Genomic DNA, 18339 nt, shown 5'->3' with positions numbered 1-18339 from the left:
AACACGAGATGATACTGATTGCGTAAATAAAAAAACACTTAAAATTTATTTTTTTGGCCACATTTAATTCTTAATTTAAACACAATAAAATATGCAAAAATATATCCAGTACGGAATTTTCTAGCCCTTAAAACGCAGTTGTATGTGCCTGAGGTTATGCTAGATAAAATTGGACTTGTATGTCTGCAATCCAAGGTTTACATGTCCAATACTCTATTTTGGGGTTACCTAAAACCTAGCCTGAGCGACCCCAATTTTCCTGAAAATTTGTGGAGATAATCTAGCATATTATGCGAATATCAAATCTGGAAACTTTTAACTTCACAACTATTATGCATGGGGCCAGGAATAGTTTCAAAAATTATGTACTTTAAACAAATATTCCTCAAGTTTATTCGCTTTTAATTAATGCTGTAAATTGAGTATATGATTCAAAATTTGCAATCTAATATGCTTCTTCATCAGAGAAACACAGAAACATGACATTTGCATGTAAAGGTTTTGAATTTATATTTTTAACAAACAAAATCTTGTACCAGGAAACACTTCTTTACCAACAAGTTTAAGCCTTTTGAATATCCAGGAATTTTCTAACAAAGTAGTTTTGCCGCACCCAGATTACACAATGCAAGATTCTATCACTTCACACTTTTTTTTTTTTTTTTAAATTCTTTTTTTCTTTGTTTTTCGCTATTGCAAATCTATTATCATCTTCATTCTTTCCCTTTTCTGTTATTATTATTTTATATTTGTTCTCTCTGTTTCTCTCCCAAAGCTTTTCTCCTATTCATTACTTCTAATAAGTCTAATTATGCAGTCATAGAATAGCCTGAGGCCTGACACCATCGAAGAGGATAAGACAACAATAATAACCATCGAACTACAAATAATAGATTTTCCTACCATTATTAACTTTGTTAATCACAAAATCCGGAAACAATGACCTTGCATCTAATAGAACCTACTTTTCTTCGAAACTTCACAAGTTAAAAGATAGCTCTTCCAACATGATAGAGAAATTGTTCAAATACAAAAGAAAATTCACTTCGTTTCACAGGTAAGCCTGAGCAAAACAAACCAAGGCATTATATCACTGAAGGGAAGACTCCACAAATATAATATAGCCTTCATTTCCCAATCACTTGTGCTGGTAGGAACTAAAACTGATGCTTCAAAGTAAGCTGACTTCTGCTGGAGTGTGATTTCAAGTGCTTGAAATAACATTTTTCTTGAGATCAAAGAAATTGGGAATCCATCATTTCCAACTCCATTCCCAAAAATTAGTATAATCTGGCTCATCTTTTGAATGAATCCACGAGGCTCAACCTTTTACCATTGCTGCTGTTTTAGGACAATCTTTACTTGTGTTAAAAATGAAAAACAATACAATTGATTCTCCAAACTTCATACTAGTCTTAAGCCAGACCAAATGCTAGAATCTTACTTCACGTCTCTCTGCAAAAAACTTTCCTGTTATTGCCTGATCCGGAAGTAACACAAGCCATACAGCAGTATCAGCTCCTTCTTCAGCTGAGATATTCCCAGCAAAACCTGTCATAGCAGTCTTCACCCAGCCCGGGCAGTAGCAGTTGATATAAATCTTTTGGCCTTCTGGCCGTTCAGATAGTACCTTTGCCATTACCCTGGTATAAGCATTAACTGCAAGTTTTGATAGTGAATAGTCAGTGAATGTTTGAGGCCAGCCACCTGATTCCCAAGTGCCATCTTCTGCTTGCTGTACGAAACTATTTACAATCTGGTCGATCGTTTCCTCGGTAAGCGAGTCTATATCACTTAGTTGTTGTCTTATAGTCACATCTTCAACTCTCTGTCAGTTAAATCATGATTAATATTGATATGAAGCAAAAGTGTGTAAAAAGAACATTCAAGCCAAAATAAATTTTGATTGGTACATTAATATCAATGTATTATAGTAAAAATGGAATTATACTACAAACATTATACACCATTCACAAACAGTCTACTGTACTAATGAAATTAGAAGAGAGATGAAGAGAAGTATTCTCAGCTGCTTTATCCAAAAATATCAACCAAAAAGGGGGTGAATGACAGTCCTGCAAGGTCTAGGATTTTTTGATAATGATTGGATAGCCCATAAAATGGTAACCCATCTAGAAATTCAGCATATCAAATGCAGGGACTAGAACCATGCATAGTTGAGCAACAAGAGAAGGTAAAAGGGTTGTGATTTCCCCTTAGAGGAAAATAAATAGAAAAGTGCTCAAAAAGATACCTACTTCACTTCAGCCATAAACCAAAGAGGCAATTTACTCACAAAGAAAAATTGAAATAAAGTAAGCCAAAGATTTAACTTACATTTCTTCTGCCATGTATCCTACCCAATCTGGAGCTGACACTAACAATACGAGAACCAGCAGCAGAAGGTTTCATCAATGGGATCATAGCTTTAATCATGTTCTTGGTTCCATAATAATTTGTTTCGATAACTGTCCGTGCATGTTCAACAGAATTTTCATTTCCGATATTGAAATTAACAGCTGCATTATTTATCTGGAAAATTTATAAAAATATGCATTAAAATTAGCAACCCTATGATTTCACATAGAAATGGAAATAGGATTGGAGGCATTAGATGAACAAATTTTTGAAAAATCGACTAGGACCAGAAATCTAAGATATGGACAACCTACCAGAATATCCAAACCACCATAATTTTTCTTTAACCAGTCAGCAAAATTACTCATAGACAAAGGGTCTAAAACATCAAGTTGATGGAAGAAAACATTAAGACCACCTTCTTGCAAGACCTTTGCTGCTTCAAGCCCAACATTTGTGTCTCTGGATGTCAGTATGACTGTCAACCCATGTCCTGCAAGCTGCCTAGAAATCTCAAACCCAATTCCCCTATTTCCCCCAGTTACTACAGCAATGGTTTCTGCAGACCACCACCTACAAACATAGCTTTGTCATTGACCCACCAAAAATAATAAATAAAGGAATATTGCACCGTTAACAAACAAATATGAAGAATCTATTGAAAACGCACTAGGGTATCCAAATCCAATCCAAACCCACCTTATGAAGCTAAATTTGGAGCAAGGATTCGACTATAGAAACGAAAACAAAGGAGAGAAAAGGAGTTCCATACTTGTTTTCTATAGAGAAATATACATTATATTCTTTCATTTCCAATAAGTTAAATATCATTTTCTTCACAAATTTCTCATAAACAAACAGCGGAAACTCAAAATGATTACTTTTTTTTTTTTAATTTTTTTCCGTACAGAATGAATTTAACTTCCAAACAAACATGAAAAAATAAATCCAGCAACAAATGGGCAAAAGGGTATCAAAATCAAAATTCAACCCAACACAATAAACTCAAATTACAATGTAGAAATTGAAGAAATTAAGGAACTTGAAGAAAAATAAGAAAAAAAAATAGTAACTAAATTAAAATTCCAAACAAACATGAAAAACTAAATCTATAAAAAAAAAAAAAAAGGGGGAGAAGGGTGTCAAAATCCAAATTCAACCCAATACAACAGACTTAAATTACAATGCAAAAATTGAAGAAATCAAGGAACTTGAAGAACAATGGAGAAAAAGTAGTAACCTTTGGTGATCGGAATAGGGTATGGTCCTGAGGAGGGAAATCTCTTGGCGTCTCTTTTCTCTTCGCTCCTTTGCCTTTTCGCTTTTCCCCATTCTTCCTCTTGGTTCTTTCTTTGTGACTCAGAGAGAGAGAGAGAGAGAGGAAGAAGAAGAAGAAGAAAGACTCTGAAACTTTTTACCACGTTAAACAAATGGATGTGAGAGAGAGAAGAGAGAGAGAGCACTATGTTACCGGGAGAAGGTGATGCTCCCGGTTAGCCACGTGACCATGAAAGAGCGAAAGAGTTATGAAGTTGACCGGTTCCAATGGGGTCAGGTGGGAACAAGAAACCGGATGCTGACACGAATTTACAAATTGATTTTTTCCCTCAAAAAAAAATTTATAAATTGATTTTATATATGTGGGCTGTAGTAATTTGAGGTGGGTCACGTGATGAAGAACTTTTCTTTCAAAATTCACCCAAAAAAAGAATTTTTATAAGAAATAAATTAGCAAATTAAAGCGATAGAGTAACTCTACAATATTGAAAATATTAAAAGTATAGTTAGTTAAATACAATAAAAAAAAAACATAAATATTATGTATGTATATAAATTATTTTATTTATTCAAAAATATGGAGCAAAATCTAATAAAAAAATATGAGTTTATAAATTTGATACATATGTTTATAATAAATATAATTAAAAAATATGGATATATATATTAAAGTTAGTTATTTTTAGTATACTTTATAAAAATAAAATTATTGGTAAGATAGTAATAGTTTAAAACATTAAAAAAATAAAAAAGGTAAATAATAGAAAAAAAAAAACAAAGACTAAAATGAAGCAATCTGTTATATACAAATTTTTTATTTTGTCATAAAAAATAATTGAAAATATTTATCTTTTAAAAAGAGTACTTTTTTGTTTTTTTTTTTTTTTTTTTACTTGTATAATATGGCAATACTTAAAATTTTTCTCTTCAAAAAAATGCCTTTTTTTTTTCCCCCATAAAATTGAAATTGATATGGAAAACGAAAATATGTATAAATGCATATTATTTGCCAATTTAATAAATATAGGTAAAAGGTGACATGTAAATTATGTTTTTATTTTTCCGGTGAATATGTAAATTATGTTTTGATGTTAAACTTATCAGTTCGTTATTTTTATTAATATAACTTTTTTCTTTCTCTTCTTATATTGGAACTAGGTGAAAGGATTCACCTGGACTTTTGTAAGAGTAAGTAGTATATCAATTTAGTTTGACAGGTGGTTATTAGAACAATACAATTACATAAAAAATTAAGATAAATTATATAATTGGTCTTTAAACTGTACTGTTATTTATATATTAGTTTTTAAATAATTGTTTTAGCATTTTAATTCTTAAACTTATCAAAATGTTGTATTGTTAATTTCTGGATATTATTCTGTCTAAAATCTATTATTAGATGTACGTGACACGCACGTGACTTTAAATAAAGTGTAAGTCTCTGTTCGCATGCCTTTTAGGTGTTAATTTGTAATATAGGACATTGTTTGAAGATCATTTATAATATTAGACATAATTTAAGGATTAAATATGTAATCAATTCATTATTGATAATATATATTAAAAAATAATATATTCTTTTAGAAAAATATTAAATAAATATTGTTTGTTAAAAAATGTCAAAAATATTATTTTGTTCAAAAAAGTTTCTTCAAATTATAGTTTGTTCACAAAACTATTACAGATAATATTTTGTTAGAAAAATAAAAATACTATTCTCTTTCCAAAATGATTAAAAATAATATTTTCTTCAAAAAATATGAAAATTAGCATCTGCTTAAATAAATGAAAATAATATTTTCTTAATCTATACTAAAAAACAATATTTTCTTAAAAATTGTGATATAATTAATTTTAATAATTAATTATATTTTCACCAAAAATTGTATTATTAAAAATATTAAGATTAATATTTCTTAAAAAAAATATTAAAATTAACATTTTCTTCAAAAATTGAAAATAATACTTTCTTCAAAAATATTAAAAATAATGTTTTCTTAGAAAAAATTTAATAAGAAAAAATCAATGTTAATAATATTTTCTCCAAAATTTGAAGAAAATAAATGTTTATTTGGTCATTTTTTTGTTTTCTATTTTCAAAATAAAAAATAAAAAAATAGTTTTCTTGATTTGGAAATATAAGGAAAAATACGGGGCCTTTGACAATCCAGAATCTTCAGCCCGTAATGGTCCCCCCATGTGCTCAACTTGTTAGGACGGTCTTGGGTATTCGGCCATTTGAGTGATTCTATATATTGGGCATGTTCGTTTGGTCTTGAACTTTGGATCCACAGGCAGTTTTTGGGCATTGGGGCCCATTTAGGTGTTCCCGAGCTCTAGTCCTAAGAGTAGACATGGATTGCATTGGTTCGATTTTGAACTGAAGTATAACCCAATCCATACATATCGATTTTTCTAATTTACAATCCAAACTAAACTATTAAAAAATTAAATCCAAATCAAACCAAACCATTTATGATCGGTTTGGTTTGGATTGATTGATCGGTTTGAAACTTATTAATTTATAAATATATAATATAAATAAAAAAAATTTCAAATATAAAATATAAATAATAAATTATAATTATCCACACATAAAATACAATTAAAATAATACAACATAGTCTATAATGAAAAATAAAAAAGAAAATGTAGCAAATGATACACATTATACACTTATTAAATAATAAATATTAATGTCATCATCTCACTCCTATAAAATTAAATTAAAATTGTTAGAACAAATAATGTAAAATAATACATTCGTCAAAATTCATTCACTCAAGAATCAATGCATAATTTTTTTTTTAACCTTAAAACTTTGGTAAATCATAAGTTAATCAACGTTGACAGGTTCACTAATTTTAGTTGATTCTGTAAGCTCTACGAAGATTAAAACAATAATATTAGCAATAAATTATATTTAAACATTTATATATATATATATATATATAAGTAACAATTGGATACAATATATATAGATATATATATATATATATATATATATATATATATGATGGGGATGTAAAAAATATATATATATTATGGTGATGGTGATGGACTAGTGGTGGGCGGTAACAAAGGTAAATGTTTAGTTTAGGGTTACAACTTACAATTTGATTTGGGATTTGGGATATGGGGATGTAAAAGAAAAAAAAAAAAATATATATATATATATATATATCAAAAATCAATATATAAAAATGGAAAAAAAAATTAAAAATTAATATATAAAAATGAAAAAAAATACTAAAATTAATATATAAAAATGAAAAAAATAAAAAATATATAATTTTTTAGTTATATAATATATTATTTGGATTGGATTGGATTTATATTTCCAATCCATAACCAATCCAATCCATACAATTTATAATATTTGGAACCCAATCCAATCCAATTAATGTAAAAATCCAATCCAAACCGTTAAAAATGGATTGGATTGGACGAATTGAACGGGTTAAATTGGATTTTGCCCACCCCTACTTAGTCCTGCTTGAGTAGTTTTAGGCCTCAACCATGTTTGTGTGATCCCAGGCGTCAATCTTATTGTGTGGTACCAAATTGGTGATTTGGAGAAATATGATTATTTATTAAAGTTAATAATATTACAAGTTTTCAAAAAACATTATTTTTAATATATATTGATAAAACATTATTTCATTTATTTAAGAAAATGCTAATTTTCATATTTTTTGAAGAAAATATTTTTTTAAATTATTTTAGAAAACATATTATTTTTAAAATATAATTGTAATATTTTTGTGAACAAACTATAATTTGAAGAAATTTTTTTTTGAGTAAAATAATATTTTTGATTTTTTTTAACAAACCAAAATTTTTAATATTTTTGAAAGAATGTATTATTTTTAATATATATTATCAATAATTGATTAATTACATATTTAATTATCAAATTATGTCATGTCTTACAAATTGATCTCCTAACTATATCCTATGTTATAAATTAATCTCTAAAAATGCATGTGAAAAGATAAAAAATTTATTCTTCATTTGAAGTCCATGTGCATGTCACATGCATCAACGGTAGATTTTGGACGAAATAATATTTAGAAATTAACGATACAAAGTTTTAATAAATTCGAAAATTAATATATTAAAATTTTTGTAGCGACTGTTTTATAAATAGCAATATAGTTTAGGGATCAATTATATGATTTATTTAAAAAATTATCTAACTAACTTATCAATAATACTTCTTAGGGTCAAAAATGATTGTTAGCAAATTAATTCTTCAAATATTAAATTTTAGAAATCAATTTTCTTCAAACATTGGACATCTTCCAAAGAAGGCCTAATGTTTAGTCACATGCATCATTTTTTATTTCCTTTAATTACTAAATGCATGATAAAGGTTTATTACTTTATTTAGTTAAGCATATCTCCAAGATCAATTATGTATAACACAAATATATCTAGAAAAACATAAGTTATATTTAAAAATAAAAAAATTGCTATGATTATGGACCAGCATAGTAGGACTGCTATTTTAATATATCTATAAAAAATATAAAACTATGAAATTGAGTACAGATATTTAATATATCAATCAAATATTAAACTATGAAATTGAATTGAATAGTTAATTGCTTGTGATTGAAACATTTAAGTCATGTTTCGGATAATTTTTGCTTTTTCTTTCCTGCCTTTTGTTTTTCCGAAGAGCTTTCTAAGAAATTATTATTTTTTATTTGCTTTGATGGAAAACTCTTTCGATGGCCTGAAGCTTTTGAAGAAAACATATAGATTTTGTATGGAAATAAATTTTCTTAAAAAAATTGACATGTTCCAGACTAGGTTTATTTTTTAGTCACATGCATCATTTTTTTCTTTGATTATTAAAGTATGATAAAGGTTTATTACTCTATTTGATTAGACATATCTCTAAATCAATTATATATAACACAAAAATATGTAGAGAAAGTAATGTATATTTAAAAAAAATTGCTTTGGTTATGGACTTGCATAGTTGGACTGGTATTTCAGTATATCTATCAAACATAAAACTATATATGAAATTGAATAGCATAGTAGGACAGATATTTAATATATTATCAAATATTTAAACTATGAAGTTGAATTGAACAGTTAAGGTCTTAGTTGGGATAAATTTTATTTTTGCTTTAGCTTTATTTACTTTTACTTCTGTAGAGAAGCTTCTTAAGAATTTTAATTTATTTGTTAATTTTGGTTAAAATCTCTTTTGAAAGCTCAAAAGATCTTTAGAAAACTGTCCAGACTTTTTCACAAACTACTAAGTCTTAAAATTAAGCTGGAAGTAATTTCTAAAAGGTACTTCAAACAAATTTAAAAAAAAAAATATTTCCTATTACTTTAATAATAAATAAATGATAACCATTAATTATTTGTCAAAATACAAGTAATGCTTTTTACCCCAAAAAAAAAAAAAAGGTAATAATACGAATAGGGGATGAAAAAAATCACAAGAAAATAGATATAGAAAAGCCAAAAAAAGTGAAATAAATTTTTTAAAAAAAATTATAAGAAATCGAAAAAGTAACATTTCAATAGTAAAACTAGTAACAAACCATATGACATTTTTAATATTCGAATTTTCAATTTTAACATTTATATTACTTCTGACATTTAGAAAAAAAAATGTATTAGTAGTCTAATATAAATTTAATTAAATATTAAAATTCAATTTGAACAAAATAAATTCAATATCGATCAAACAGTCCATAAAAAAATTGTGATAATAAAATTATAAAAATAAAATAAAATTATGATGGTAAAATTATTAAATTGACTTAATATCAATCTTGTTATTACCATGGAATTCCAAAATCTATAACAAATACTATACTACCTAACATTGATGCTTCTAATGGATATCAAAAAAAAAAAAAAAAAAATGTTTTTAGTGGATGTCAAGGATTTGTATAGAACACCAAAGACTTACTAAAAAAATAAATTCAGTTTCTAGTTCTATTCGTCATCAAAACAAGAAATTCAACAATTATCAACAAAAAAAAAAAAAAAATCAATAAAAATTAAGCGAATAGGAAAAAGTACCACTCCAAGAATAAAACACAAAAAAGAAAAGAAAAATCAATATATATATATATATATATATATATACAAACAAAAACAACCAGCTCTTATATACTAGAGAAACAATTAGAATAGCCTTTCTAGTTTCAACACCAAAAAAAGAATTAAAAAAAAAACTCACTTTATATATATTTTCACGTTATGGCTGAGCAGAGGAAGCTATAGATTTTATTGGATAGAGAATTGAAAAAATTCTTTGAAAAACGTCAAAATGAAATGAAATTCAAAGGATGATGTAAGCACTGCTCTCATTCCCTGGAAAATTCCACCACACTTTTGTTTACGCATATTGTCTTATATATACAATACCACCAGACCCAGTTGTCGCACACTCGCAGTGGCTGTAGCTGGTTTTCATTTGTTTCGGTGGGTTCATTTCCATTCATTTTACTGTCCTTTTGTTTATATGGATAATCTAAGCTCCTCAGTCTGCATCTCACAAGCTTTGGGACATGAAGAGTTCAGGATAACCTAAGCTCCGTCTCTCATAAGAAAGGCACTTATAGACACATATATATATATATATATATATAGTTCTGGCTTCTGGGTTATTATATTGTATCATTTCCTTTTGTCTTTCTCAGCTTTGATTTTTGCGTAGAATTGTATTTTTGTGTGCTTATCTTTTTTTTTTTTTTTTGTTTTTCCAAACCTCTTATGGTTGTGAAAGACAATTCTTGTATTCTATAATATGTTCGTTGTATGAATCCCTATTCTATAATATGTCGGTTGTATGAATCCCTATTGTTCATTTGTTCTTCATGGACGTTGATTGGTTATGATATTGTCTGGTGACTGATAACTTGGGGTAGATTTTCTGAATATTTCTTCACTTTCCCACTTAGTATGATCTTTGAGCTTTTATTACTTGAGTATGGAATTTCATTTCAGCGTAGGAAGTTTGAAGGCTATGAAATTAATAGTAACAATATTAGAAGTTTAGAAAAAACAACATTAATTATTCTTTCAAATTCTACTGTCTCACAAAATTTTGGATCCACTTTTTTGAAAACAAAACCAATTTGTAACTGTCAAAATGATATCTATTATGTTAGCATGACTTATGATAATTCAACATCTTATTGAAGCTCTACTGCGTTGTGTTCTAATATATATACTTGCATCCACTTTCTGACAGGACGATAATAACTTTATACTCAGAGGCAGAGTTTAGTGTTTGTTAATTCCAGAATTTTAGTTTTAACTAGAATGTTCTTATAATAGCAGGTGCAAAATGCTTGAGAGTTCTAGAATTTGGTTGGTTTCCTCAATAATATTATTATTGGGATTGACCATACCATGTTCATGTTCTTCGCTGAAAAGCATAATCAAGACGAAATCTGCAGTTTTCTTGTCCCCAAAGTTTGAGTTGGAACCTGGATCAGTGGCAGACAAATATTATTACAACATTGATTTCCCAAGAGGTCATATTGCCCTCAAAAGTTTTAATGCTGAAGTAGTTGATGAAGAAGGAAATTCTGTTCCTCTTTATGAAACTTATCTTCACCATTGGGTTGTTAAGAGGTATTATCACCGTAAGAATTCCTTAGAACCAGAGGGCCCTCCTTTAGTGCATAACCATACAGATTTTTTTATGGTAAGAAACAATGGATTATGCCAGAGAAATGTTCTTGGACATTATTATGGAATTGGATCCGAAACACGAAGAACAGCAACACATGTTCCTGATCCTTTTGGGGTTGAAGTTGGTAATGCTGCAGAAATCCCTTCTGGTTATGAGGAGAAATGGTTGCTCAATGTTCATGCCATTGATACTCGCGGTGTTGAAGATAAATTGGGATGCACTGAATGCAGGTGTGATCTGTATAATGTTTCGAAGGACGCAGATGGACGACCGTTGAGTCCGGAGTACAAAGGAGGTCTTCATTGTTGCTATGATGATACGAGGTGCAGGATCAGTGAAGGTTTTGGTGGTGGCAAGAGAGGTCTCTACCTGAGATATACTGTGAAGTGGGTTGATTGGTCTGATTCCATAGTTCCTGTTAATATCTATATTTTCGATGTCACTGATAGTCTGAAGGCTTTGAAGGGTTCGACTATGCAGTCTGCTGAATATAATTGCCAGGTAATAATATGTTAAGAGTTGCTGTTTGAATTGATGTTTATTCTCTTACTTTTACTTTTTCTTACTTCTGTAACAAAATATGTGAAAATATGATTAGATTTGGATACATTTTTGTTGCATCCATTTTCTAGTAGATAGGATATATATCATTTGAATGTTGGTTATGCTTATACATGTTTTGGTGAGAGTATTAAAGAAAAAAGCCAAAAAAAAAAAAAAACAGAGAATTGCTGATGCTCCTCAGAAATTTAATAGACTCTTCAAAACTTTTCCAAAGGTTAAGCACATTCAATTTCAGTGACTCTTCCTAATCCCACATCAGTTCACCAAAGGAACCTTTTAGTAATTGAAATGCAGTTCATCTTAGATTTTCTGGATAATTGATAATCACACAAACACATATTATGCCATTAAGTGCTTCAAAAGTAAAGAGCAACTTCTGAGTCTCTTTAAGTTTCAAAAATGGAAGAAAGGGAATCGAATTGGAACTCAATTCAACCAAAGCATACCATAACACATTGTTGACAGGCTTTTTGCTACTTCAATCCTCACTGTGACTGATCCAATGGTTTTCTTTTGCACAGATCGAGTATGACGTCGAAAAATCTTGCAGTCCAAGTGGCAGGACTAGTAATGCCTGCATTGACACCAAAAGGACAAGTCTTACTCTCCCTTCTGGGGGATATGTTATCTATGCTGTTGCTCATCAGCATACTGGAGGAATCAGTTCCACACTATACAGACAAGTAAATTTCTTTCTACAAACATTCATCAAAATCCTGTCAGAAATTTTCATGTAACTGCATTGTAAAATGAGGAGTTTAATGAAGTTATTCGTTCTCCAATGATTTTGTTACTCTAGGACGGACAAACAATATGTTCATCATTGCCAATTTATGGGAACGGGAACGAAGTAGGAAACGAGGCTGGTTACATAGTTGGAATGTCCACTTGTTATCCTCAACCAGGCTCTGTCAAGATCAATGATGGGGAGACTCTGATTCTGGAATCCATTTACAGCAGCACACAATCACACACAGGATTAATGGGGCTGTTTTACATTCTGGTTGCAGACCAACTGCCAAAATCCATGCTTCCCTTCTATTGAGTAAGATTTTTTTAACTCCTGAGATTTGAACAATCATTGCTGATACCCTACATCTGAATAATTCTTCATTTAGCACTCTTCAAGTTGATTTTGACTGAAGTATGCTTATGCAATGTCTATTTTCCCCTTCTATATCAAGATAAATTTAAAATCGTTACTCTTATTTACATTATAATAATGTATACTTAAAAAAACCATTTAGCAGTGATTGCATTTTATAAAGTGACTTCCCATATAAATAGAAAAGTCAGATGAGGTTGGTTTGGTTGGTAAGTTAATGTTCAAGACATAAGATGAAGGGTAAAGTTTTAATTTTTATTTTGATGTTGAAGGGCAAAATAGACTTTTTATAAACAAAGTTTTAATGAATTTCATTAAGCACCCTTAAAAAAAAAAAAAAGCTTAATTATGGTCTAAAATGGCATGCATTGATGGTTTAGCGGAAATTGATGTATCTGCTGGATGTTACGTTGGCACACAATCGATATATGGGGGGACGAGTACTCTTAGGTTTGTGTCAGCTGCATGAATCTTTTGCTCTCGTGGAGGTATACTTTGGCGTTTATTGAGCTGCGTTCGTGGGGATTGTATATTTTTATCTTGGTTGGATGTGGTTTTTGTACTTTCTTTGTGTTTGTACGTATCATCTGGTACTCTTTTTCATTTAAAAGGTTTTCCTTACTTTTAGAGTTTTATTTATTTTTTTATTTGTGTGTCTTGTAAGACCTTGATCGTATTTTGTATTAATTTTTATTTCCTTGTTAATATATTAGCTTGTTCGTTTCACGTTTTCAATTCGGTGCCAATTTAATTGGGATTCTCTGATACCTATTGCTCTCAGGCCACATTTTCTGTTACACAATCTAGGAAGTATTTCCAGGGGCACTAACAGATTTCCGAGAACTATTATATAATAAAATTTGATTATTCTTAATTTATGGCATTGAAAGATGCACACGTATTAATAATACAATATCTTTTACTATGTTGTAGTCCAATTAATTAGAGTATTTACTAAAATAATTTTTGTTTTTTAACCCTAAATTTTGAATTTATAAAAAAATGAAGATAAAATAAAAAACATGGTTATGTTAGGATTTAAACAACTAGAGTAATAGAAATCTAGAAAAACGAATCAACAAAAACAAATGAGTAATAAAACAAAAACAAAATTATAGCAACTAACTTTCTTATACTTAAAACTTGTCAGTATGAAATTTCATTGCCTAATTATTGTAAATAATTGATTATTCTTTTTTAGGATGGATAGTAAGTAATTAATTGTAGTTGATGTTATTTCTTTAATTATTTTGTATAAGTCAATATTTTTATATACCTTTTGGATGGAGAACAAATCATATAACAGAATATTATTTGAAATTCCTAGTTTCTAGATGGTATCAAAGCATTGAGTCTAAAAAACATTCATTTAAGAATTGTAGTTTGAATTTCACAATTCTCATCCTGAATGAAAGTTCTAACTCAAACTTTTTTTTTTTTCTTCTTTCTTTTTTTTTAAAAAAATTTGAATTAAAGGTTTTTTTTTTTTTTCTCGAAATCCCTATCTTGAATATCATATTCACTGCATATTCATTTAAAGTGTTCATTCTTAAAAAACATTCTAGTGCAAATCAAATTTGAATTCTGAATCTTTTATCTTGAATATTGTATCCACTTATTTCTTATTTCAAATCCTCAATCGATCATCGAATTAAACTTTAAATCCCTAGTCAAATTCTCATATAATTTTTTTGAAAGCTTGTTTATGATGATTAATCCGAGCCAACAATAACCATCATCTAGATCCTCCAAAAAGGGAAGCTATAAAGAACTTGGAAAATTCGTTGAAATGATATCTGGCAGAACACCATCCGATGGAAAATGATTCGGCAATTTGGTATATTTTTATTGTAATGAAACAAATCATTCAAAAAAAAAAAAAAAAAGATGTTATAAGATTATTGATTATCTAGATTGGTGGAACTTCACTGAAAAACCCCAAAAGCATATAGGACAGATTGCTGCAACTACTACTCAGTTTGTGGAAAATGTCAAGCATCCAAATATTGTCAGTAATGTATTTGCTTTTTCTACAAACTTTAAGAATAGTACATGGATTACTGATACAGGTGCATCGATCATATGGTCAATGATTCAGGCTAGTTACCATCTATTTTGACCTTTTTTTAGTTTGTCATATCCACAACCAATGCTAGTATCTTTTTTGATTTCTCGAGAGGGCCCTGTAATTTTATCAAATAATCAGAAGTGATGGAGTGAACAAAGCTCGAGAAACTATTTGGTTATGGCATCAGAGATTAGGACATTTGTCTTTTAACTATTGTCAAAAATTACAATCTAATATGCTTTTGAAAGTAAGTGATTCCAATTTTCAATGTGAAATTTGTGAAGAGCCACCAAATTTCTTATTTATCAAGCCTTAATAAATGCTCAGAACCTCTCATAGTTATTCATTTTGATATTTGAGTTCCTACAAAAATCCCTTCTTTTTCTCAAGCTCGACATTTTGTTACTTTCATTGATCAATGTACACAGATGACTTGGATTTCTATTCTTAAAAATAAGTGTGATGTATGTATAGCATTTTAAAAATTCCATGGTATGCTTGCTACTCAATACCAAAAGCATATTAAAAGTTTTCTAATCTAACAATGGCGGAGAATTTATGAAGACATCCTTAGGAAAGTTCTTGAGCCATTGTAGGATTCATTACCAAACCTTTTACATCTATATTCCAGAGTAGAATGGATTGGCATAAAGGAAGAATTGACGGATTTTAGAGGTTGTTCGTGCTTCTTTGTTTGGCATGAGCATGCCTTGATTTTATTAGGGAGAGTTGGTGAAATCTGCTATATACCGCATTAACCGAACACCATCTAGAGTCATTGATTTCCAAACTCCAAAAACAGAAGATGCAATTCTTACTTTCCATTCCTCACCAACCAAATATCGAACCACAAATTTTTGGTTACATAGCATATGTTGATCATCACAAAAGTCAGCGGAGTAAATTGGATCCATGTGCTAGAATGTGTTTTTTTATTGAATATTTTGATTTTCAAGAAGGATATAGATGCTATGATCCTCAAACCAACACGATACATGTACCCTTGAATGTCTCAATTCATGAATCAGAGCCTTACTACTTAGGGAGAGCTTCTATATCTTCTCTTCATGGGGAGAACTATAATGAAGAAAACATATTAAATGGTAATAATCCAGTGGTGAACTTGGAGTTTGTGAAAGGTTAGTGCAAAGTATCTGCAATGAGTCTGGAGGCTTAGAATCTGACAGTATTTTATCCAGTGCTATTGGAAGTGAATTCGAATTGAATCTGACAATAAGCCACTTAATGAATCCGATCTTAACAATTGATCTAGAGGTCATGAATATGGCAACGTGCCATAAATTGACTTTGATGTTGACAAGGTCCAAAATCTGATGTTCCTAATGAATCAAATGTTCCTAACATTTATGAATCCAATTTTCTTAATTTATCCGACCAAATTGTAGAATTGCTATTGTTGTCAACACTAACAGAAGATTCTACCCAGAGTGTTCTTTCTTGCTAACTTTAAATCCCATTTTTAATGAACCTAATAATTTACCTATAGTTACAGGAGACATGGCACCTAATATCCACAAAGAAAAAACATAAACTTGACCTCAAATCCAAAGCTAAATACCCTTAGCAATCATGTACAAATTATAGGTTGTCTGAATCATATACATTGATTATTAATTATTTATTTTATATGCATATTTTTAATAGTATGCAGAATGCATTGGTAGATCGGAAATCGAAAAAGATAATGAACTAAGAATGGAAGTTTCCCCATTATTATTCAAAAAATAAATAAATAAATGGATGTAGATGAATATTCTGGTAACATTGACAAATATAAAAATAAGGTTAGTAAAAAGAAAAAATATATATATATATATATATACAGTCCGTTTATGATGCGGACAGTCTTCGTATGGATCACAGTATTGGTGATAAATTTTCATAGTATTGGTGACGATTTTCTAAAAAATCATCGTTAATACTATAAAAAATCATCACTAATATTACAGTCCTCATACAGACTGTCCTCAGCATAGAATTTCCTATATATATATATATATATATATATATGCAAAAAATACAAAACGGATTATCAAAAACTTTTGCTTCTGCTTCAATAGGCAAGATCAATACAATCACGGAGGAGATAATGTTCCCGATCAGTGATGTGACGATGACAGATATAGAATTACGGAGTTGACCAGTGCCATTGGTTCAGGTGGGCAGAACTGACCTGATGCTAACACGAAGTCACAGATTGATTTTTTTTTCACCCAAAAAAAAAAAAAAGAAATTATAAAATGATTTTTTCACGGACCAAAAAAAAAAAAAAAAGAGAAAATTTACAAATTGATTTTTTATAGGTGGGCTGTAGTAATTTGAGGTGGGTCACGTGATAAAGAATTTTTCTTTTAAAATTCACCCATAAAAAAAAAATTCTTTAAGAAAATAAATTAGCAAAATAAAGCTATAGAATAACACTGCATTGTTAAAACAATAGTCTGTTAAATATGATCCGGCAGGAGTATATATGTGTATAAATTATTTCTATTTGTTTAAAAAATAAGGAGCGAAATTCGACTAAAAAATACATAGAGAGTTTATAAATCTGACACATAAGTTTATAATATATTATAAATTAAAAAATAGGGAAAAAATATGGATATTATATATAAATATATATATATATATATATTAAAATTAATTATTTTAATGTGGCTTATAAAAATAAAACCATTAGTGAGATAATAATAATTTAATACATTAAAAAATTTTAAAAATAAAATAAGAAAATAAAGAAATCGTTTTTATACCCAATTTATTTTATCATAAAAGAGAAAAATGATTAAATATATATATATATATATATATTTTAAAAATACATACTTGTTTTACTTGTATAATATAGCAATACTTTAAATATGTGTTTTAAATATGTTGCTTTTTTTTTTTTGGGTAAAATTGAAATTGATACTCGAAACAAAAAATATGTATTATGGGCGAATTTATTAACTATGGTTAAAAGTAGAAAGAAGGTGACTGTAAATTATATTTTTATATTAAACTTGTCGGTTCATTGTTTTTATTAATATAGACATTGAATCGGGGATTCACTTGGACATTTTTGTAGGAGGAAGTAGCATGTTATTGTAATTTGAGAGGTGATTATCATTAGAACAACCTAATTGTGTAAAATAATTATCTAAATAACTTATCAATAATACTTCTTATGGGTAAAAAATTATTGTTACCGAATTAATTCTTCAAAAATTTAATTTTGGAAATCAATTTTCTTCAAAAGTTGGACTCATTCCAAACAAGGCC

The 18339-nt window shown here is 28.8% G+C and overlaps 2 protein-coding genes across 7 annotated transcripts; one reads left to right on the top strand and one right to left on the bottom strand.

Annotated features, from left to right (window-relative positions):
- Window positions 1-869: 869 nt before the first annotated feature.
- Window positions 870-3842, bottom strand: LOC107423505 ((+)-neomenthol dehydrogenase). The gene is made up of 4 exons (XM_016033074.4): window positions 3599-3842; window positions 2673-2931; window positions 2338-2532; window positions 870-1828 (listed from the first exon to the last, which is right to left on the bottom strand). The coding sequence occupies exons 1-4, from the start codon at window positions 3688-3690 to the stop codon at window positions 1433-1435; spliced, it is 942 nt and encodes a 313-aa protein (XP_015888560.2). The 5' UTR covers window positions 3691-3842; the 3' UTR covers window positions 870-1432.
- A 6102-nt stretch (window positions 3843-9944) lies between these two features.
- On the top strand, window positions 9945-13721 carry LOC107423500 (uncharacterized). Of its 6 annotated transcripts, none has more exons than XM_016033069.4 (5): window positions 9945-10098; window positions 10960-11818; window positions 12403-12564; window positions 12681-12926; window positions 13367-13721. In XM_016033069.4, the coding sequence occupies exons 2-4, from the start codon at window positions 10967-10969 to the stop codon at window positions 12924-12926; spliced, it is 1260 nt and encodes a 419-aa protein (XP_015888555.3). In that variant the 5' UTR covers window positions 9945-10098; window positions 10960-10966; the 3' UTR covers window positions 13367-13721. The 6 variants fall into 6 exon arrangements, with proteins under 6 accessions (XP_015888555.3, XP_015888557.3, XP_015888552.3 ...); XM_016033071.4 differs by having other exon boundaries at window positions 9949-10098; window positions 10957-11818; XM_016033066.4 differs by having other exon boundaries at window positions 10089-10228.
- The last annotated feature ends 4618 nt before the right edge of the window (window positions 13722-18339 follow it).

The sequence above is a fragment of the Ziziphus jujuba genome, chromosome 3 (assembly GCF_031755915.1).
Source record: "Ziziphus jujuba cultivar Dongzao chromosome 3, ASM3175591v1".
NCBI classification, from domain to species: domain Eukaryota; kingdom Viridiplantae; phylum Streptophyta; class Magnoliopsida; order Rosales; family Rhamnaceae; genus Ziziphus; species Ziziphus jujuba.
This window is presented reverse-complemented; position numbering and strand designations above follow the sequence as displayed.